Consider the following 23,777-nt stretch of genomic DNA (forward strand, 5'->3'; position numbering starts at 1 on the left):
GGCTTCCGTCTTCTTAGGTAGTTATTGCCCTATTGACCTGAGCTTTGGCTCGGGTTCACATTGGCATTTGCCAATACCTTCTCCAAATAAATATGACCGACCAGCAAACAGCACACTTCCTGCATGTACTGCCATTTCTATTTCCATAGTAAAGACCCCTTTCTACCTTTAACATTGAAGGAGGTCTAATTTCATAAATAGACAAAGGGGAAGGTTTATTTGAAACCCACTACAATCTATTTTTCTTCTAGACTGTCTCTTCTTTGTCACTGCAACTTGTTCACATTATTTCCATCAAATCAACAAACATTGATCCTGGTGATACCTTTAATGACTAACTGTACATGGTTTATGGCAAGCTTTCGAAACGTTAAGTTTCTTCTTCAGGCATTATACAGAACGAGATCAGAACTGTACAATAAGAAGTTTTGAATTACATTCAGACTTCTATATGGATTCTGTAGGCGCAATCTGACAGGATGTCACACAGTTATATCCCCTTAGAAATGTAAAAAGACTTCCTCAGTCCAATGAACTCTTGAGTTCATTGGATTGAGGAAGTCTTTTTACATTTCAAAAGGGGTACAACTGTGTGACATGTCAGATTGAGCCTACAGAATCATATATGTCTGTATGTGATTCAAAACTTATTGTACAGTTCTGATCCAGTTCTGTATAATGCCTTAAGAAGATTCAACGTTTGTTGGTTTGATGTCTGCCCCTCGACTACAACGCATTGATTTTAAGTAGTTTCCAACAGGGAATGTATTAAAAATCAATTGACCGCAATGTTTCACTGCTCGATGCAATGTAACACTATGGCCTATCAATTGTCTACTGCACCTGCCCCACTCCCAATCAACCTAGATTTTCCTTCCTGTCTGATCTATAGTTTTTTAGTCAAAAACATTTAAAGAACCAATTTCCATCCGATTTGTATCTGCAGGGAATTGTACAAGAAAATCAAGGTCTTTATGGGCACGTTCACATCTTAACCTCTTGAGGACTGCAGGGCTAAACCCCCCTAGTGACCAGGCAATTTTTAGTAAAAAAGGCCACTGCAGCTTTAAGGCCAAGCTGCAGGGCCGCACAACATAGCACACAAGTGATTCCCCCCCATGTTTATTTTTGTAATAATAAATATTTTTATGTACCTTTAAATCCCCTCCCTCCCTCCCCACAGCCGGCCAATTACGGCGATCGGCTGTCATAGGCTTCTGCCTATGAGAGCTGATCGCTCTCTTGTCCCCCAGGGGGACAGCCGTGTCACACGGCTGTCCCCAGTGCAGCACTGCTGCTGATCGCAGCGCTGCACAGAGTAAATAAACGGCGATCACGCCATCTAACAGTCTCCCTGAAGGCGGGGCGGAGCTCCGCCCCCCAAGCAGGAGATGCACGCGCAGCCTGCGCACAATCTCCTGCAAAACAGAGCCTCAGGACTTTACGCCAATTGGCGTTAGGCGGTCCTGGGGCTGCCGCTGCGGCCACGCCCATCGGCATGACACGGTCGGCAAGAGGTTAAAAGGCAAAACGGGAGCGCTTTGTGCTTCCGTTTTGCGCAAGTGATTTTACCGCAATTAGCACGGTAAAAATCACTGGTAAATGCTGCATGTAAACACGTTTGCGATTGCCGCTAATAGCAAAACGCCTGCAATCGGCGTGAGAATACTGCCATAGGATAACATAGCACTAGCGCTTTAGCGGGAAATGCCAGCTAATCACTTACATGTGAATGGGTCCTGCTCAGTTTTTTTTTTTATTTTTTGACTTAATACGTGTCACCTCATTTTAGGACTTTAAGAATTGTTGTTCTTGGGGGTTCATCTCTCTGTTTTCAGTCCCTTTGAGGAACAAACAACATTTGAATTGACCTGTAATAGCACTGTTAATATATTTTTAGATCATACAGATATTTAATTTTAATTACTGTATTAGCGCACATATATGATGACACAAGGGCTCTCCATTTCATATAGCACTTAGGGCTCGTTCACACTGGAGGCAGTTTTAGATTTTTTTAGGCGACTGATTTTTCAAAATCGCCTTGAAAGCGATTACACCATGCTATCCTATGCGCTAGTTCAGATTAGGGCAATCCGTCTGCTTTCCACTCAGAGAAGCACTGCATGGACCATTTTCGGGGCGATTATGCTACAATGGAAGGTATAGGAAAAAAAACACAAAACTCACAAAAATTGCGTTCACATTTTTAAGAATAAATACAATGTATTCTTTTCCGAATCAAAGCTTCTTGACTGACGTCAGGAAGTGAAAAAACGGAATTGCTCTGCAAAAACGCCTACAAAAACCGCTTACCAAGAATGTCCAACGGTCAGAAATCACCTGGAAGGGGGGGGATGGGGATTGCTTTAAAAAAAACATCCAACGCGCACGCTAACGTGAACACAATGTGAACAAGGCCTTATTCTGTAGTGTAGTTTATAGAATACTTAAAGCTATTAAAAGCTTTTGTGAGATTACTGGGCATTTTGTACAAGCCTAAGAATCTTACTCACTCATTAGTAAAGAAGTAATGCTTAAAGACAACCCGAGGTGGGCTCAAAAAATGAAAAAGTAGACTACCTGATCCACAGGGATGAGCGGATCAGGTAGCCGCAAACACTGCCCGCTCCTGTGGGACGAAATGGCCCACTTTCACGACTTTTGGGTGCCCCATATACAAGTCTCTGTGGGCATATATTACACCGATTCACATCTAGACCTCCTTTCCTCTTTATGGGCCAGAGCAGTTTTAATGTTTTAGCTACTGTATGCCCCAGTTTAATTAGCAATAACTTTATCCCTACCTATGACACCTAAATAAAATGTGTTTTTTTCCAAGACAGTCTAGACTTGGGCAGTAATTCTACATTTAGTGTATATTGCTCTATACAGGCCATTATGGTTGTGTAGACTGTGTGTATATCTACAGATATACAGTTTTCATTATCAGTGCTTCTTAGAGCCTTGTTTTTTAAAAAAATGGTTCCACCGACTTACCTTAAATCGCTGCAAAACTGCCGCAATCGTGATTTTTTGAAAAAGCTTTTTGTAAACCAATATTTTTTTTTTTTCAAAGAAAACGACCCACAAAACGCTTTTTGGTGTGTCAGGCCCCTCACTCGTTTCTTTTAACTACTGATATGGTTTGACATTTCTAGCCCACTTAGAACGTGAAGCTGCACTATTGGATGGGAAGATCTTGCACCTTGAAGCAAAACTGGAGATCTTCGTAGAAATTTTCTTTTAGTTTTTGACTGGTTGTGCTACGTATAAAGTTGCCTTTTATGAAATGTACTTGCAGCATCTTGTGGGTGATCAATACATCACTTATTTTTTTGGCTCGCTTCCCTTGCACTGGAAATACCTGAAACATTTTAAGCCACTGAAATAAGGAGGAGCCAAGAGAAGATGGTTTCATGCCAATAATTTATTGAAGATTGCTGTACACTTCCAGAAGCCACAGCAGCCCAGAGAAGAGGCCGGGCTTCTACCAAACTATATTCTGGCTTTTTGTTTTGCTTCTACAACAATACAGTATTCACGTCTCAATTCTAAAACAGGAATGGAGAGGGGAGGGGTTGAGGAAAAGGGGGTGGGGGCAAAATAAAATTGGGAAGGTGGGAGATCCGGAAGGGTAGAAATCAAAGTGGACTCAACATTTTCATTAAGAAAAATAAAACAAAATGAACATATTTACAAAGAAATCAACAGCTACATATTCTCAGATACAAGAATTTGTAGTATGAGGAAAAATACATATATTTACAAAGAGAAAAAAAGAAGGCAAGGGATCTATTTCCAAAATGTGACCAATGGAAAAAAAAATTGATTAAAAATAAACATTTGGTATGGATGAGAGAAAGGTGGGGTTTAAAAAAAAATAAATGTTGCTGCTTCTAAGACTTAAATCCACTTAAGAGAAAAGAGACCTGTGTTCTATGCGGGGGAAAAGAGAACTGCTGCAGTGCCTGATAAAGATTTGAAGAAAAAAAAAAAAAAGCACAGAAGTGTCACTATAAAGGGGCATGAAATAGAGGCGTGTCCTGAGCCTCTAAACCCTTTCATACACCTTACATATTCATTACCTAGGCCCAGATTCAATGGCCTTTTCTCAAGAGCTTTCTCACAGGAGAGGTTTTCACACCTTATCAATAAAATACTTCTTCAGCTGTCATCAAGCAAAAAAAAAAAAAGTTAATAGATTGCCTCATTTAGAATTAAATACTTTTTTGTATTTTTTTCACTTTCTAGGTTTAAAAAGTGTTTAGCAAAAAACATGAGGGAAAAAAAAAAAATCTCCTGCAGGTAAACCCGAGAGAAAATTACAATTGGATAAGGACCCTGTAAGGATAAGCCATGGTTGTTTCAGTGAGAATCTAGCGTGGTCACAAGTGTCCGCTGATGCCCTGTCCAATAACGATCCACCCGCTACCCGCCAAAAGCAAATCACAAAAGACTATTCTGGCCAACATGTATTCCATAAGAAAGTAACTTTAGGTTGATGAACACCGGAGAACATAACTAGTTAAATCTGGATTTTTTTATATTGGTTTGCTATAAGTTGGCAAAAGCTTGCAAAACTTACTGGGGCAATATCAGCATATATTAGTAAATTAAAGAGGTGTGACAACAGTCAGCTGCAGCACACAAATAATGCTGGGTACACACGGTACGATTTTCCGCTCGATAGATGGATCCGATAGATAATATCCGGCATGGCTGAACGATTCTGTGCTCAATTTCCCATAGAAGTGAATGGAAATAGATAAGAAAAACGAGCGAAGATGAGAGAATCGAGCGTAGAATAGAGTGCAGAATAGAGCGGGAAAAAAGTAACGTGTGTACCCAGCATAAGACGTATTGTCTTAAGCCCCATACACACGCTCAACAGCAGTGTTTTATGCAGCATAATTATCAAACAACTTTTGTTGTGAAACAAGTTAAACAATCCCAAAAAAGTTGCTTGCTATTGTTCACACAACTGATAAGAGGTCAATCCAACTGTTGGACTGAGGTCTTATCAGTTGTGTGAACAATGGCAAGCAGCTTTTTTGGGATTGTTTAACTTGTTTCACAACAAAAGTTGTTTGATAATTGTGCTGAATAAAAGACTGCTGTTGAGTGTGTGTATGGGGCTTACGGCAAAGCTACCCAAGGTAAATACAGATGTATAGGCTCCTGCTGGATTCACACACCTCTGTGCATTGTCCGTTCCTTGTTTCCCCCAGTCCTCGTAATCACTCCTCAGAAAATGTGACTTAAAGTCACATTTTCAGACAGGAAGAGGCAGGCTTGGGGGAGGGAAGAGGAGGGAACATTGCAGCAAGCCTGCCTCTTCCTGTCTGAAAATGTGACTTTAGGTTTATTGGGTCACTTATGTTCTCCAACCATAAGCTGGGTATACATTCTGTACATAGAGCTTTGCTTCTAAACTGCCTACACCCAACTATAGCTCCTAGCTGCTGACACGACATTTGGCTCCTCCTGGCTGTACAGCTATATAGAAGGGGGGGGGGGGGAGGGTGCGACAAGCTGGCAGCACACTGTAGGAATCTCCCATAGAACAAAATGGGAAATGGCAGAGCATAATCTGCCCTGGCTGATCGTTAGAAAGGATGTCGGGGACACCTGTGCAACTCTTGATTTCTTACCAAAACAATCAGGAATGCTCATTTTGGAAAGTCCATGTGTTCATAGCATTACAAAATAAAACCACTGAACCATGCCTGCCAAGACACGGGTATGTATTTACCTGGAAACTGAGCTAAGTGCAAGGAGAACACAGATGAGAATGCTCCAGAGGCTATATTATAGTGAGGCAGCCATTAGCACAAGACAGCAGTATAGCCATTACCTTTGTGTCTTCGATTTAGCAACTCCCACCTGTCGCTATAGACTGCACATGTACTATAATGTGGAATAAGGCAGATAGGGGGGAAGATTACTAAACCAGATCAGAAGAGAAGGAAAAGAACGTCCCTGCACACCTGGATGTTGACTTGGTCACCATTTCACTTCTCCTTTACAGCTGGACATACACCATAAAATCTCCTTTAATCTAAAGGTGGCAATATTGCCAATTCAATCTGAATGATCAATATTTACATTGTAATCACAAATTAGTTTTGTTTTATTGAACAATTGTGATTTTCCATTTGTTCCTATGGATTAGCAGAACCGAAACGATGGACTAAAAGCATGAGCCGTAGTCCATGAAGAGAATTTGATTGCATTTGATTTTTATAATAGACTGAAAGATTAAATTGATTGTTTCAGTGAACGACTGGATTGTATCGTGAATGGCCACATTGATTCTTTGACATAAAAGAAGAGGATAGATACATTGATTGGTGAGGCAGCCGTTCGCACAAGACAGCAGCACTGGCCTCACGTCACTGAGGTCTACTAATGTACATTACTTCTGTCTACCCTTATATGACCCAGATGTAGGCAAACAGTCTAGCCAATCACCTTTGCCGACAGTGTTCAGTTCATATCAGTACTGCAAATAAGTTCTGATTGGTGTTTAATTATGCCCACTACTTCTCCATGCAGCGCATGAAGGTGCCTGTGGGGGGAGCTGAAGGGACCAAATAACATCCTGACGGACAAACAGGGAAAGTAAAGAGAAGACGGCTTACAGGTCGCGTGAAAGGAGGAATTAACTTTACATCACTGTGCACTGTAGGAGGAGGGAGTGAACAGTTTTCCTTTAAACACCATTATAAACAAGGCCCACTGACAGTCTAAGGTCAGAGACACATTTTGAGGCATCCATAACTGCCCTTACTAAGTTACTTACACACAATTGTTGCTTGGACCAAGTTTGTGGTCAGATTGGACATCGCCTATAGAAATAGAAGTGCTGCCAGTGTGGCATTTGCATCTTCCCAGAGGACTTTTAACTGACCAGCTGTACTTATTAACTGACCAGCTTCTTGGAGATTGAACAGGAAGGATCATATATGGTTTTGGCTTCAGAGAGATGTCTATAAACATGATGGTCTATAGAGGTGATGGTGCAAGTGACTGGGATGGCCACGTCCGTTCTGCTCCTAGGGTAAGCTAAGGGTATGTGGTAGACCCGTGGCTCCTGACAGGGATATGTGATCATGGGAAGGGGTATGTGTGGTTGCATGTAGACAATATGGACAAGGTGAGAGGAATTGTAGAGGGACAGAAGCTGTGTCAGCAGTGGGAAGAATGAGACTATAGTGCAAGAAATGAAATGAGAGGTCTAGTGCAAGTAAGGGGGAAGTAAAGCTGTATGTATTTTATTCAAGAAGCGTGGCACTGGTATGGGGTCCAAAAGAACCCCTCTGACAGTTCACATTACAGTATTTGAGTTGGCTCTCAGAAATGGTTTGGGGGAGAGCTTTGTGTGGTGCATGGATCTGAAGCAGCTCCAGACTTACTCCCTCAGTGTCTGGCCCGTATTATGTGCACAAAGTGCTGCTGCAATCCAAAGACCGAGGCCACTGATAACTATACAGCTGATTGATCATGGTCCTAAGACTATTTAATAAAATATAGCCATTATTGCAGCTACAGTTTTCGGTACTATGATGGACCCTGGATGAATAATACTCACCTATCCCTAGCAGCACAAGAAAGAGGTTTGTTCCAGATCAAGTATGGTCATGCTCAGCACAGCCAGAACATTAGAGAAGCTTTCTCAGCCAATGCAGTCTTAATGCAACCATATCTCTGCATTTCCTCTCCCAATTCTGTTTATCCATAAAGTATTTCCTATTTCCTAAAGTGTTTCCATTTCTGGCACGCCAGGCATGTACATATCTTATGTGACCCCAGGCATACTGTAAAGTCAGCATCTGATTGGCTGTCTAACTGCTAAAGGATCCATTTGTAAAGCCTAGTGTTTGGTTAGGGCTCAGTTCACATGCAGAGGACCCACATGGAGTAGTATTGAACAGATATGATATAGCCCTCCATGGCCTCATGCGGGGTACAATGCCACTGTGGATGTGTGACATTCATTGGATGACTGACAACACAGCTTGACGTCCATATAAATGCTACCAGTCGGGCTTATGCATTGCACAACCACAACAGAGAAAATGTACACAGTACTAACAGACATGTCAACAGGCCCATAAAGCATGGGCCCTTTCTGTCCGCTGATCTGCTGTTGCCCACTCCAGCAAATGGGCCATCTGCTAGCCAGTGATAACCGGTCCCAAAAGCACTTCAAGATTGTCAAATGCATTCCAAATTTAAAGAGGAGGAGAACCCCACAGCTTGGGCTACAGGGTCTGTTTTCTAGACAATCGCAACCTAAATGAGAGAGAATTTAAAACGTCCACAGTCTTACATTTCAGCAGGGGGTATAAAAACTGAAAATATTTTAGATGTTAAGACGTCATGAGGACTTTCACAGCTTTACTACTTCCTTCCAATTAAATAGGCCAAAGTAATAACGTGTATAATAAAATTACTCCATGGCCGAGACAAGTTATTTAAAACCTATATATATTTAAAAAATCCCCGGGGAAGGGTAGAGGATAAAAAAAAAAAGGTCAAACTACTCATTCAATGACTTAAATGAGGAAAATGGGAGCTAGAATTTGGATGCTCCAGAAATTTCCCCCCTTTCACAGGGTCCTAAAAACAAGTAATCAGATCAAGGAACTTCTAACATTGTTTTTTAGACTGCTGACAAAAAACAACCAAAAGCCATTTTGCAAGTTAAATATTAAAATGTAAGCAGAGCTAAACTTGATCTTGATGACTTGGTAAGATTCTCATGGAGCGGCTATATACCAGGTCTATGCAGTCTACTTTAAGTACTCTTTTGCGTGGCTCCACCAGGACAGAAGGCCAGACATATCAACTAAAAAGGATTATCTGAGCACAATCATTGCTTAGGTAATAAATACTATCTTCAGGTCTGTGTGCTTTAAGTATGAAATAGGGCTCCTGTGGCTAAAAGTATCTACATTTTTATCACATGCCCAAAAGCAGCAGAGCACAAAGACTGTTTCAGGTTATGTGGGTGGAGCAGATTTAATTGCATCATCCCCACTGGAGGAAGGCACAGTCTGACTCTCTCAGAGGACACTTCAGCCTACATCACAGACAGTGGTACAGGAAGTGAACAGTGTCTGGTCTCCTGTCTAACAGCCGAATAAAAACAATGATGTGCAACTGCCCACTCAAGACTAGAAAAAAAAAATTCTTGCTGGAAAAGGGCTTTAAAGTGGAATCCGGGGACCAACATTTATTTTGTAGATTTGGACAGAATGAGGAGGGGTTGGAAATCTTTTAGATTTTGTTTCTGCTGAAGGATTCCACAGTCACTTCTGGTCTAGATGGTTGGTGTTACTTTGCCAGGAGTGAGATCTTCCACTGAAGGGAGACCTCCAGCAATAAAAGCATTTATGTAGCAAGATGAGGAAAGCTTACAACTTCCATGACAGCCACTCTTAAAACCTAACAAAGGTGGGGAGTTCCTCTTCAACCTTATTCACTTATAGGATGGCTGGTAGTAAAAGGTGATGATGATGTGCAATATTCCAGCTTTCCTGTAGCAAAATTGGGTCATCCATCCCTAAAGCCCACCAACTGCAGACCCAACCCCAAATATACTGACCTGGCCCTAAATCTTAACCACAAGAGGTCCTACTCGGGTAGATGGCTAAACAAGCCTTAAATTACAGTTAAGAAGAGTTCATCCAGCTGTCTACCAAAGTGTGACCTCTAATGGGCACAAGACAGACAGCCAGTTTGATTGTCTAATACTACAGCAGCTGGTGAGACCACAGGGACAGAGGAATCCGATCTGGTCAGGAAAGGCATTGATGCAGGAAGCCATGCCATCCAGAATAAGGTAAGGGCACTGCCAGTGCAGTGAATGCATATTTAGTGCATAGACTTTACCTTTTGGGCCATTCGTGTGCTGGTGGGATGATTCTTTTTCATACTGAAGCCAATAGCAATGTGAACGATGCTGATTACTGGGGCCAGGACAGGTTCTGACTGACACATTGGTTATCACTTATGGTCTTTTGATTGTAGCCAGAACATTCAAATGCCTAGCATGAAATTCTCTATGACTCAATGCGGGAAGATGGTGAATCTGGGTTCAAAGCATCAAAGCAGACAAAACAACCCTGCCAGGGCCTGTGCGTACTTGTAATTCAACAAGCTATTTAAAAAAGGACTATACTTGGAAAGCTGGCCAAATAAAGACATGAAAAAGAATGTACTTTTCCATCCGGCTGAGGGCATCCTGCTTCTAGAAGTGGGTGCAAGTCCTCCCACCGGGATACAGGAATCCAGGAAGCAGACCTGGAAAGGAGCATTCATATGGGTATTATTTCTGCTGTATGTAGTTGTATTTCCAGCCTAAAGCTTTATCACAGGTACTGACTGGAAGGGCTCCACCTTGTGTCCCGACCAGCCAGCACATCCAAGTCCTACGGCCCGATGCACAGTTTTTAACCCGGTCCCTCTTTACAAGGTATGGATTTACTAAAGGTGCCCATTAACCTCCTTAGCGGTAATCCCGAATCAGGCTCGGGTCGGAAATCCGCAGCTCAGACCAGTAATCCCGTGCCTGAGTGAGTTGTATGCATGGCTGCTGCAGATCTCTGCAGCATGCTTTTAGGGTCTAAAAGCTTGTGAAAAAATTGCACCGCTTTTAGGAGATACGAGATAGACGGTGGTCACTTGATAATACAACCAATCGGAGCACCTAAGAACTGAAATCCGCCTGCTTATCACAATTCTTGACCGCTACTCTCGTCTGCTTGTACAAGACTGCCCCTCTAAGTGCACAGCAAAGAACAGCTGCGGCCTTGGGAAGGCTTACAAACATGTCAAGGGACAATTTGGATGCAGAAGAAGAAAGGAGGAATTCTTTCCAAACCTCTGTGTGGAGACTTCAAATACAACTCAAATAAGCTTTTATAACAACCACTGGTCTATGCATTGAAACCTCGGCTCTCCACAGATCAAGGGATGCGGCCGTTTAGCCGCAACCTGCTGTACACTGAACACAGACTGCCAACCTGCTGAAAGGATAATGAGCCTGTGTTTAAATGGACCTCATTTATAAAAACCTCTCAGAGCAAAAATAACCTTGTGGTCTTATTGTCCCACAGTAACCAGATTCTCCTTTTGCAGCATGGGACAATGACAAGGAGGATCTCACTGGTCGCTCTTCCACCAAATTCTTTCACAAACAAGACCCTCGGGGTCTGAAGAAAGAACAATTTCTGTTGCCATGGTAACTAGCTTCTTCTCTCATACCTCACTAGAAACAAAACAGCGAAGATTCTGATTGGTTTATTCTGGTCAACAAGCACTGCTCTTAAAGTGGACCTGAACTCAGAACTCCTTTATGCTCTGAAAGATGGCCAACAGCCTAATAACCTTGAAACAAAAACAAAAAATTTCGTTGTTACAGCCGATACAAATCCTTAAATAAATCTGCACAGTTTCTATTTCTTGATTCATGGAAGCAGACATATTGTTTAGAGCCTGTGCTTTCAAATGGGCTTATCTGCCATAGGCAGTCATGTGACATATGGGGGGGGGGGGGGGGGGAGGGTTAGATCAAATTACAACTAGTGATTAGACACATATGAGGGGGATTACACAGGCTAAACTCTTTAAATACATACAGGGTGCATTTCCTTGTGTCCTGTGAGTTCAGTTCCACTTTAAAAGTACGCCTGTCATAAGAGAACAATGGAAACTGCTAGTGCCGTCCTCCCTCTGAAAATGCAAGTTGCGTGGCTGTTTTGTTGATCCTCTGTCTACAATGCTATGGGGCGGATGTTTTAAGGCAGAAACCAAAAGAAAACTATAGATGGTGACCAGAGCAACCAATCCATGTCTGTTTTACTTAATATTGGAATCCTGACTGGTTGCTCTGGGCAACAAACCAACTTCAGCTGTAATACTCCTTGCACTTGACTAGAAATCATCAGCCTCTATGAGCTGCCTACCAGGAACAAGTATGCAGATCATCAGAACAGTGGAGTGTCTGCAGACTCTTTCCAGGCAACGGTGTCAGAAAATATAGAGTAGAAGGTGGTCATTATCGGCCATTTCCAAATGCCACCAGTGAAATATACTTAAAGCCTTTTTTGTACGAACAACCACCTAAGAAAGCCGATTAAAACTTCATTAAAAACATGTAAAATCTGAGGAACAGTCACAAGCTAGAGGGAACGCAGTACCGCTGGCAGAGGTGGCACATGGGTATTACACAACATTCTGCAGCACAGGTCCTGCTCTGTTTTCTTGCCAACTCAACGCGAATAAACTCTTTACAGTGATCAGATTCTGTAGTCTGTCTGCAGCACCTGGTAGACTAGAAAGGACACGAAACACAAATGCTGGAACACAGCGTGATGCCTACAGACCTACATTCAAGATCCACTGCTTAGGTCCCTGGTGGGGGAATCATGTTATACGCAGCTAGACACAGAGTAAGGTTATAAAGGCTGAGAAGCTAGTGACACGGCTTCTCTGCTCACTTTGAAACAACTAACAGATATTACCATGATCAAAGTTAACCAGGAAAGCCCATGACAAGTGGAAGGTTGGAGATTATTCCCCAGATGTCTTGAAACCCAACTAAAACTTATGGAGGTGTCCAAAGTGCCTCTCTGCAGCTTTTTAGACATCTGCGCAACGTAGAGGGCCCCTGATGTCCGAATGATAAATGTGGGTGGTGGTGGGGGAATTAACACCCGTCTGTGGGATGACCAAACCGAGGTCGATCATCAAAAGTCAGTGATGAGCTGAAGAAGAGGAAAAAAGCAAAATAAACTAGGAGGACCCTCGTGGAGCCAGATCGACCTTGCACACTTCAAAGTGTCAAGTGCTGGCTGGGACAAGGATGTGAGAAGAGCACTGATGAGATGTGTGGAGGATGGGAAAGCGCTCCTCATGAGGTGTTCAGCTCTGCTACGTCACTGGCTTTGAGTCTGTCTGATCCAGGTCTTGCCTCACCTATTGGAAGAAGAGAAGAGTCCATTTAGACATGCATAGTGGTACAGAGCAATGTTTCCCATTTGTCAAGTGATGTACCAAACACACACAGATCTGCTTCGTCTAAAAAAGGGACAGGTTGGCTGTCATGAGGTAAAGAATTTGATCATTTTGACTATTACACTGATCACATGACATGGTTGGCTCCAGCATTTGTTTATTTTCTCCCATCAGCAATATTGATGTAATTAAAATTCCACAACATCGGATGTACACATCACTGTAGTAAATATGCATCATAAGTATCCAGGAACAGTTCATAAAAAGCAATAGGGGTGAGCAGCGGCAAGTTGTTGGTTTCTATAAACAGATAGTTCAGTGCTGTTTTAAGTGACCTGTGTGTGCGTATGTGGCTGCATGTGTGTCTCAGCTGATAAAATGATTTAATGACCTCTCTAAGCAGGTGCAGCTCAGGGGAATGTTTTGTTCTGAAAATTCCAGTCAGTGAATAGAATGCCTGGTCTCCCATAGTGTTCTGACTGGAGAATTCTGCATACTTAAACAGCCTAGGCTAAGCATCATTGGGAGGGCGGGGCTACATACTAATAACAGCAATATATAGATAACGTGTTTCTGAAGGGTTTTCTGGATAATTACCGTACAAATTGGGTATCCTAAACAATTTACCATATTCTACTATAGGTCACTGCAGTGCCTTTTTATGTAGCTCTACCACAAGGTGTCAGCCCCACCCATCTGAGTTTACACTGGATCAGCCTACCCCATCCCCAGAGCTCGGTATGGATCCAGAACCAAGTGTGTTTCTGTCCCCACACACCTCTAGTGCCGGCACACCAGGCAAAGACAGCACTGGAAATAATGTGAATTACAGCTATAGGGAGCTCAGTCAGTAATTTGGGCGGTGTCAAAAGAAGGAGCCAAAAGTACTATAAAAACAGGGTAATTCGGCTGGCAGATGAATTATGTCTTACCCCAGAGTCCATGGCGGCCTAGAGGTGGAATAGTAACGCCGCCAGGACTTCTGCAGGAGCAGGGCGAGACAATTTTCGGCTTAAACATGCGCCCAAATTTCCCGGCGTCTTAATTACAAATACACGCCGGCACATTCCTTCTGCTATGCATCAGACTGCCCTGTATGCTTGGGCAGCACTACAATATTCGGTCAAAAGTGAACAGCAATCTTTTAATTTGGACTTAAAGGGAGTCTGAAGTGTATTAAAAAAAAACTAAAATGGTCCTCGTGTTCTATCCCCCCCCCCCCCCCCATCAGCACAGTTGGAGACTGCTCACTTTCAATGTGCTGCGGGAGACTTCGGCAATCTTCAGGAGCCAGAGTGTTCCAGAAGACGGGCCACTCCATAGTGCGCGAGAATGCGTGCTAGTGCAACGGGGGGATCTAGTGCTGGAACACGGGGACCATAGGAGGAAAGGGAAGGCTCTATAGGACCCAGAGCATTCCCTCTACTTGGGTATTTTTTTTAACCATTTAAGCTTCCTGGATGTAGCAGCATACGTCCAGGAGGCCATGTGCGCTCCCATGGCCGATCGTGCACGCGCGCTCTTGGCCGCGAATCGTTAGCCCAGGAATCAATCTGGCCATGGTGCCCAATGGTCGATTCCTCTCCCCTGCAGAAAAAGCGACTGCTTCTCTTGAAAGCCTCGCTTTTTATAACTCTTGCGCCCCCCTAAGCGTACATGCTACGCTTAGAGTGACGTCATGTAAACAAACTCATGGCTGCAATCTTGTGGTGAAAAAGTAAAACTACATCTAAATGTAAAAAAAAAATTAAAATCAACACATATTTACATTAAAAAAAATAATATTTACATCCCACCCTCCCAAAAATACCCAACTAAAATGTTTAATAAAAAAAAAATAAAAAAAAAACCATTACAATAAAAGAAAAAACAAACAAACACGTAAATATTTACCTAAGGGTCTAAACTTTTTAAATATCAATTTTAAGATGAAATATTTCTATTTTGTTTTAATTATAAGCTTGTAAATAGAGATGGATGCAAAACTGAAAAAAATGCACCTTTATTTCCAAATAAAATATTGTCGCCATACGTTGTGATAGGGACATAATTTAACCACTTCGCCGCCCGGGTACAGTATATCTACGCTCCTTTGGACTTGAGTTCCCCGCCCGGAGCGTAGATATACGCACCCCCGCCGCTGCCCGCGCTCCCGTTCGCACGTGCGCGCACTCGCGTTCGTTGATCTCTGCCCCCGTAATGATCGGCATGCTTCTATGAGAAGCAGCGCGATCATTGTGAAAAAACTCAGTTTCCCAGCCTCCCTTCCTGCAAGGGTCCTTCCGACGCTTGTAGGACGCCTGCAAAAAAAAAATGTGGCCATCTTGTGGCCAAAAAGTAATACTACACCCAAAAACATTTTTCACATACAAATACATTATTTTCACTATTAATTTTAACTCATTAACTCCCACACTCCCCAATTGTTACCAATATTTTTTTTTTTTTGCAATATTAAAATAAATTAAAAAAAATTACAATAAAAAAAAACAAACTTAGTTACCTTAGGGACTGAAATCTTTAAATATTTATATCAAGAGGGTATAACAGTTACTTTATAAATTATGTGCTTGTAATTAGGGATAGACGCAAAACTGAAAAAAAAAATGCACCTTTATTAGCAAATAAAATATTGGCGCCAAACATTGTGATAGGGACATAATTTAAACAGTGTAATAACTGGGACAAATGGGCATATAAGTTACATGGATTTTAATTATAGTAGCATGCATTATTTCAAAACTATAATGGCGGAAAACTGAAAAATGTTTTTTTTCTCCAAATGTTTTCCTATTTTCCCATTAAAACACATTTAGAATAAAATAATTCTTGGCATAGTGTCCCACCTAAAGAAAGCCTAATTGGTGGTGAAAAAAACAAAATATAGTTCATTTTATTGTGATCAGTAATGATAAAGTTATAGGCGAATGAATGTAAGGAGCGCTGAAAGGAGAAAATTGCTCAGATGCTGAAGGGGTAAAACCCCTCAGTTGTGAAGTGGTTAAACGGTGTAATAACCGGGACAAATGGGCAAATACAATAAGTGAGTTTTAGTTATGGAGGCAAGTATTATTTTAAAACTATAATGGCTGAAAACTGAGAAATCATGAATGGTTTCCGTTTTTTCTTATTCTTCCTGTTAAAATGCATTTACATTAAAGTGGCTCTTAGCAAAATGTACCACCCAAAGAAAGCCTAATTGGTGGCGGAAAAAAACAAGTTATAGATCAGTTCATTGTGATAAGTAGTGATAAAGTTATAGACTAATGAATGGGAGGTGAAAATTGCTTGGATGCATAAAGTGAAAACCTCTGAAGGCTGAAGTGGTTAAATTAGGTTTCAGACTTTAAACCGGTCAGCCTTCCTTTAACAGAATTCAGCTAGTACACCTTTACTAGCAAATTATATGCTTTCCCTGATTTATGGAGGTCAGAAGCCAAGGTCTTACATGTTTACATTTAATATGTAAAGAATTTAGAGTACCTTCTGCCCCCTGCACTTCAGTGACACCAGTCAGAAAGCTATTCAGGATACAACGTTGATTTCATTTTCTGGCTATAATGCTAATTTTCTGAAAATCACTTGCCAGGGAGCTAGCACACAGATAAATAAAATGTTCTCTTCATTGTGGCTTTCCTGTACTACATACTCCTTCCAGAGAACCGGTATTACAGCCAGGAAAAAAAGCATTTATTAGGAGGTTAAGATTTCTCCCTTCCACAGTTCTTTGGTGACAGGAGCACTTAAAGCCAACTAAACCCATAACTGAAAAAGGCCAATCCTCACAGCAATCAAGATCAGAGAGCATAAACAGTGTACATAACCTGAGTGGCGGACAGAACACCTGTTTCGTGGAACCAGTGCGCTTGCCACTGCAGTACAGCTTACTTCTACTCCTCTCTGAATTTAGCTGCTTTGTCACACAAAGTAAGAAGATTAGATGCCTGACAACCTTCATAGAAATACAGCAGAAACCATGTCTACCTGAGAAGATGGGACTAATCCCAGGAAGTAGGTGGTAAGTAATTGTAAGACCTCAGTCTGTTAACAAGAAACTAGCAGGAAGACGTTTATAACCATGTATGGACTAATGCAGAACCGTGGGCAAACCGCTACAAAATGGGTCTTAAAGCAGCGGTTCACTTGTTTGCATTAAGCAGAATGGCTGCCTATAGCCACTGGGAGGTGCGGTTGAGGGGAAGAAAATGCACTATTAATTTCAATGGAGAGGCTGTACTTTTCATTGCAAAGCAGACACAGTAACATGAAGCTGTAATCAGGGCTGGATTAGTACTTTCTAGCACCCAACGCCCACTGTCACCAACTGCCGCATCCCCATCTATCCAACGCCCTAACTAGTGATTCTTGGCTTGAATGCCCTCCCCTCCATGTTCTACCAACAGCAGTGCATGTGTGTTCTTGTTTACTCAAAGTGTGTATTTACCCTTCTGCCCAGATTCCACAGCAGCCAATAGCGTTCTGGATATGCATACTTAAAAAATGAAGCTCGTGTATGAGTGGCACTTGTCAAGTATGCATACCCATAACACTCCCAGCCCCAACTGCTGTGCACAACTGGGCAGGAGCGTGAGTAGACAGAGTATGCACTGCTTCTATGTGTGTGACTGGCTGCAGTCAGAGCCACAAATGGGGGAGGGGATTGGCCAGGGCAGCGCAATGGAGAACAGGTAATAGATTGATCCCATACTACACATGGCATAGATATAGTGTCAGCTCAGGTACTTTGGCAAGAGATAGCAGATGCAGCATAGGGCACTTACTGCCATCACACTGCGTTCCCAGGAAGGGAGGAAAGATTCAGGAAACTCTGGAATTCAGGCTGCAGACAGTCTGCCAACGCGCATAGCAAAGCTGGGCAGCTGCAAACCGAGAAAGATTTGACATGTGACCTCTTAACTCTCCAGAGCCCTGCCACCCTTCTGTTTTTACCACCCAAGGCCACGTCCTTTGTGGCCTTCCCTAAAATCCAGCCCCGTAATGCTGAATATAAACAAAGACAGGTAGAAGCTCTTTTGAAGAGGCGCCCCAAAATGGTAGCTCTTTCTGATACCACACTGCAGCTCTTCCTGGGATATATCCTTTCCACCAAGATTCAATAAGTCACAAAAGAGCAACAGCGCTATGTGATCCACATCGGGGTACTACCATAAGTCCATTCCACCTCCAGAGATCCCACATGGATGTTTTGTACCTAAATGTGCAACTCAGTGCACCAAAAAGACACAAAGGGATTCTCTCAGTGGTGGAAAAATTCTGAAGACACTATTGGTATAGAAGATTCAAAATACAACAAGTCTCACTCACAGAGGGTCCTACTACAGTAGGAACCCTCTCCGCAATACACACTTCCCATTCTACGTGGTACTCCGCAGAGATACTTGCAGTCAGATGTGCAGCAATGTCCGCTCTCGTCCTGACTAGTTACGGCGTTCCGCCATTATCAGGTACAAAACATCCATGTGGGATCTCTGGAGGTGGAATGGACTTATGGTGTATGCCTGTGTGCGTAATTTGCGGCAGCTGAGTGACATTTTTGATAACTGCAAAATAGTGCAGTTTTTACTTATCAGTAATGCTAAGCGAAAGAGCGAGAAACAAAAAAGACAAAATCACGCTGTCTACTTGATGCTGGTACTTTATAAACTAGGATTTCAGAAGCAGAAGAGTGGCCTAAACATGCCAGACTGATTGCAGTTTTCTTATGGCAGATTTGTTAGATGTTTCGTAATCATGCTGATAAGCGCAGTCCATCCATCCCGTGCAGGCACTTACCGTGGTGTAACTGTGATTGCGCATGAGGAGGTATGAGGACGGAGTTTAGCGTGGGCTGTATGGAGAGCTCTGCAAATGAGAAGAAATGCTCTAATATAACAGCATGGAATAGATAGACACTCATATACATGTACACAAAGGTTCCCTAGTGACATGCAAGGCAATAGCAATGAACAATTATTTCTAGGCTTTTCTCACAAAGGAAACTTGTACACCAGAAACAGTTGTGCCCTTGAGTGTCCTAAGCTAAAGGAAACCTCTCCATCTATGTCAAGCTAACTCCTAAAGGTAGCCATACATCAGCGCAGATGGGCCGATTCGATCAAGACAAGTCTCTCTCTAATCGAATCTGATTAGGTGGTGGTTGCCGGCGTAACGTGGGCATGTGTGACGTGACACTCGCCCACGTGGGGTGTGTGTATGGATGGAGGACGGAGCCTGGAGCCAGAAGCGGACATGGACAGGTAAAGTATAGTGCACAGGGCCACATTCGACATTAGGGGGACATCGGTGGGGGTTGTGTTGCGTATCCAGATATCACTAGTCATAACTGCCGCGCACCCATGTACTTCTGTCCAGCCATTCCTGATGGATGCAGATAGTGCAGGCAAGCACCCTGACGTCTCAGCTCACTGCAGGCAAATACAAACTAGTCAGGACATACTGATTAGATTGCTCTGTGTGGTCACCATTGTCCTAACCTTTCCTTATTAAGCATTATGGAAGCCACTGTACTCCTATGCTAGGTACACACGATGAGATTGTCTGTCAGATTTACTGCCAGATCGATTATTTCCAACATGTCCGATCTGATTTCCCGTTCACTTGTATGGAAAATTGATGGAAATGAAAATAATGGATCGGCAGTAAACCTGCCAGAAAATCTCACTGCGTGTACAAGGCATTACAAACCTTCCCGGCTGAAGTATATTCTGATAGCAGCTTCTACACCTGAGTAGGATATGGACCAGAGGCGCCAAAAAGAGTAAAAACAATACTAGGTTTAAAAGACTTGGGGGGAGCCGTACTCACCCCCTATCAACAGACCAAAAGCCAATAGAACCAACAATCTTTGGTCAAAAATTCAACAATTTATTGGTACTCCCAGGTGCTACGCGTTTCACGGGATTATCCCGCTTCCTCAGGCAATCATACAGGAGTACAAGCTACAAAGAATACAAAACAATAACATACATAAATATATAGACCCCAAATGCTTGTATTACTTAGAAACAATTACACATAATGGTTGAGGACATACAGGGTTAAATGCGAATTACAATGTAAGCCTGTAGCTTAAATTTATAATCATTGGAAATTATTTGAGCCATAGTGTAAATAAGTATTCTCAAAAGTTCCCTACAACAAATTTAAGAATTTTAAAAAATCTTAAAAGTTATTAAAAAATATTAAAAATACGTGTCGTATCAGCCAATATGTTTAAATAACCTAAATTGGTCGGAATGGCTCATTATACTTGTTCTACAGTGGTATTGACTAGCCTTAAACATTGGTATAGTGTGTTATTTTTATGCAGGTGATCAAATAAATAAGGGAAGAGGCAGGACTAAAAATGAAGTAATTGCCATGAAATTACTATAATCCTAAATGATGCTACATATCTCCGTATTGAGTCTGGACAAAATGTGAGAAAGAGCTTACCAGTTGGGGGTCTGGAACGCAGTGCAGCGCCTCAGTGGGAAAGCGAGGCGCTCCGGGCACTATAAATAGCCCAAATGAGCGGAGAACGCCGTCTCCGCATTGTCCTGGCTGACTTCCGCTGTGCTGGGCGGAAGTGATGTATGGCGCGCATGCGCCGGAAGATGACGGCGCCATTTTGGATTAGGGCTATTATGGGCAGCATGTGTAATGTTGGTAGGCGTCCATCCTGACGCTTTTTGTGCGTCCGAACCGCTGTGTATATGCGTCCAATGCTAGCGCTGTACGCGCTATAATGCCAAGGAACTGTCAGTACGTTTTTTACGTGTCCGAACCGGCGCGTGCATGCGTCCACTGCTAGCGCTATATGCGCCATAATGCCAAAGAATTGTCAATATATTATATAGTGTTGGAATAGAAAGTCAACTAAAAAAGTGGTGAAAGTATATAACCAGGGGGGTAAGGGCAACACATGGATGCCGATTGGGTATATGTGGGTTTAGGGGACTTCGCTTTACTGGAATATAGCGTACAGATCCTATTTTCCCTATATAGCACCAGAAACATAAGTTAGTACAGTTTTGTACAATATTAACTGATATAGCAAATTAGGCACAAATGTAATAATAAAGTTTATATGATACAATAGAGGATAATAAATGTTGGAAAAATAATAAATAATAGAGACAAAAAAACAACAACACAAAAAACACACAATATTGCAGAGGATTACACTATAGTCACAGAGATTATATAAACAACTAGAAGCAACTATTTATATAAAACTGGAGTATATATATAAAAATTGATATAAAATCCGCTTCAGTACAACTGATACCGTAATAAAAATAAAAGCTATTATTCTCTCAGTAGATCAAATTTAGATAAAAGGGAGGATAATAGATAAACGAAGTAGAGAATTGGATAAAAGAGAGGACAATCATGATAAAACTATATTGGTCGTGTGCAACTCATGGCACCTATACAATCACTATCGTTTGGGTATAAACCCCGTATCTATCTTTTTTGTCTAAAATGCTTTTTCCAAGACCTCGTTTAAACCGTTAGGGACCAGACTTTTTAGGATAGTAATCCAGTAAATCTCCTTCTGGCGCAAGGCTTCAAATGTGTTCGGGATGTGTGGGGAAATCGCCTCTATAAAAGTGATCCGGAACAGTGAGGGATTGCAATCATGATGTGTGCCAAAGTGCCTAGAGACGCTGTGAAGTGCTAGGTTATTGATAATATTTCTCTTGTGTTGGCCGACCCTGCTACGGGCCTCCTGGGTAGTACGGCCCACATATTGGAGGCCGCACGGACAGGAGATCAGGTAGATGATAAACCGGGACTCACAATTAATGTGTTGTTTTATGGGGTAGATATTTAATGTGACAGCTGAATGAAAGGTATTGGTAGCATCCACAAACTGGCAGGCCGTGCAGCGGGGCTTGTTGCATGGATAGGATCCAGGTGTGATATTGCGTTTGGACTGTATATTCCTAAGCCTACTTGGTGCTAGTAGATTCCGTAAGTTGGGGGCCCTCCTGTACGTGAGTGACGGTCTTTCTGGGATTGTTAGCTTTAGGTAGGGGTCTTGGTTTTTTGTTGGGCACTGTATCTGGTGATGAAGCGTGGAAATGGCGAATCTTGGGTTGTGGTAACAGTGGGTTTGGTGGGGGCCATTAAAGTGGCTTTGTGTTTGGCATCTCTTAATAACTTATTCGGGTATTTGCGTTCCCTAAATTTATTCGTCAGAATTACAGACTGTGACTGGAAGTCGCTCTGATCAGTACAGTTACGGAAAATGCGTTTATACTGGCAATAGGGGGTATTGGTGGTCCAGGGTTTGTGATGGTGGCTGTTAAAGTGGATGTAATTATTCGTTTGCGATTCTGGCCATGGGCCTCTTGGAACTTTTAAAACTTTATCCTCTACATCCCTTTCACAACAATATCATTTTCTATAAAAGATACATTGATGACTTAATCTTTATTTGGCATGGTGACCCCAATAAGATCTCAGATTTCATTCATTACTTAAACAATAACACAGCTGGCCTACAGTTCACTGCCCAACACCATCACTCCACCATAGATTTTCTTGATCTATCCTTACATACGGACGGAGACAAAATTAAAACCAAAACCTTTTTCAAAAAGGTTGATGCGAATAATTACATCCACTTTAACAGCCACCATCACAAACCCTGGACCACCAATACCCCCTATTGCCAGTATAAACGCATTTTCCGTAACTGTACTGATCAGAGCGACTTCCAGTCACAGTCTGTAATTCTGACGAATAAATTTAGGGAACGCAAATACCCGAATAAGTTATTAAGAGATGCCAAACACAAAGCCACTTTAATGGCCCCCACCAAACCCACTGTTACCACAACCCAAGATTCGCCATTTCCACGCTTCATCACCAGATACAGTGCCCAACAAAAAACCAAGACCCCTACCTAAAGCTAACAATCCCAGAAAGACCGTCACGTACAGGAGGGCCCCCAACTTACGGAATCTACTAGCACCAAGTAGGCTTAGGAATATACAGTCCAAACGCAATATCACACCTGGATCCTATCCATGCAACAAGCCCCGCTGCACGGCCTGCCAGTTTGTGGATGCTACCAATACCTTTCATTCAGCTGTCACATTAAATATCTACCCCATAAAACAACACATTAATTGTGAGTCCCGGTTTATCATCTACCTGATCTCCTGTCCGTGCGGCCTCCAATATGTGGGCCGTACTACCCAGGAGGCCCGTAGCAGGGTCGGCCAACACAAGAGAAATATTATCAATAACCTAGCACTTCACAGCGTCTCTAGGCACTTTGGCACACATCATGATTGCAATCCCTCACTGTTCCGGATCACTTTTATAGAGGCGATTTCCCCACACATCCCGAACACATTTGAAGCCTTGCGCCAGAAGGAGATTTACTGGATTACTATCCTAAAAAGTCTGGTCCCTAACGGTTTAAACGAGGTCTTGGAAAAAGCATTTTAGACAAAAAAGATAGATACGGGGTTTATACCCAAACGATAGTGATTGTATAGGTGCCATGAGTTGCACACGACCAATATAGTTTTATCATGATTGTCCTCTCTTTTATCCAATTCTCTACTTCGTTTATCTATTATCCTCCCTTTTATCTAAATTTGATCTACTGAGAGAATAATAGCTTTTATTTTTAGTACGGTATCAGTTGTACTGAAGCGGATTTTATATCAATTTTTATATATATACTCCAGTTTTATATAAATAGTTGCTTCTAGTTGTTTATATAATCT

At 42.2% G+C, this 23,777-nt stretch overlaps 1 protein-coding gene across 4 annotated transcripts in view; it reads right to left on the minus strand.

Annotated features, from left to right (window-relative positions):
* Positions 1-5,104: 5,104 nt before the first annotated feature.
* Positions 5,105-23,777, minus strand: part of GSK3A (glycogen synthase kinase 3 alpha) — a 69,804-nt gene continuing 51,131 nt past the window's right edge. Inside the window, exons 10-11 of one of the 4 annotated variants that reach the window (XM_068241491.1) lie at positions 18,820-18,888; positions 5,105-12,987 (exon numbers count right to left, since the gene is read on the minus strand). In XM_068241491.1, coding sequence (XP_068097592.1) covers positions 12,923-12,987; positions 18,820-18,888 — 134 coding nt within the window. In that variant the 3' untranslated portion in view covers positions 5,105-12,922. Of the gene's footprint in view, positions 12,988-18,666; positions 18,889-23,777 lie in introns of those variants that run through there. The other 3 variants (XM_068241493.1, XM_068241492.1, XR_011022199.1) reach the window with 3 other exon arrangements.

The sequence above is a fragment of the Hyperolius riggenbachi genome, chromosome 6 (assembly GCF_040937935.1).
Source record: "Hyperolius riggenbachi isolate aHypRig1 chromosome 6, aHypRig1.pri, whole genome shotgun sequence".
Lineage (NCBI taxonomy): Eukaryota > Metazoa > Chordata > Amphibia > Anura > Hyperoliidae > Hyperolius > Hyperolius riggenbachi.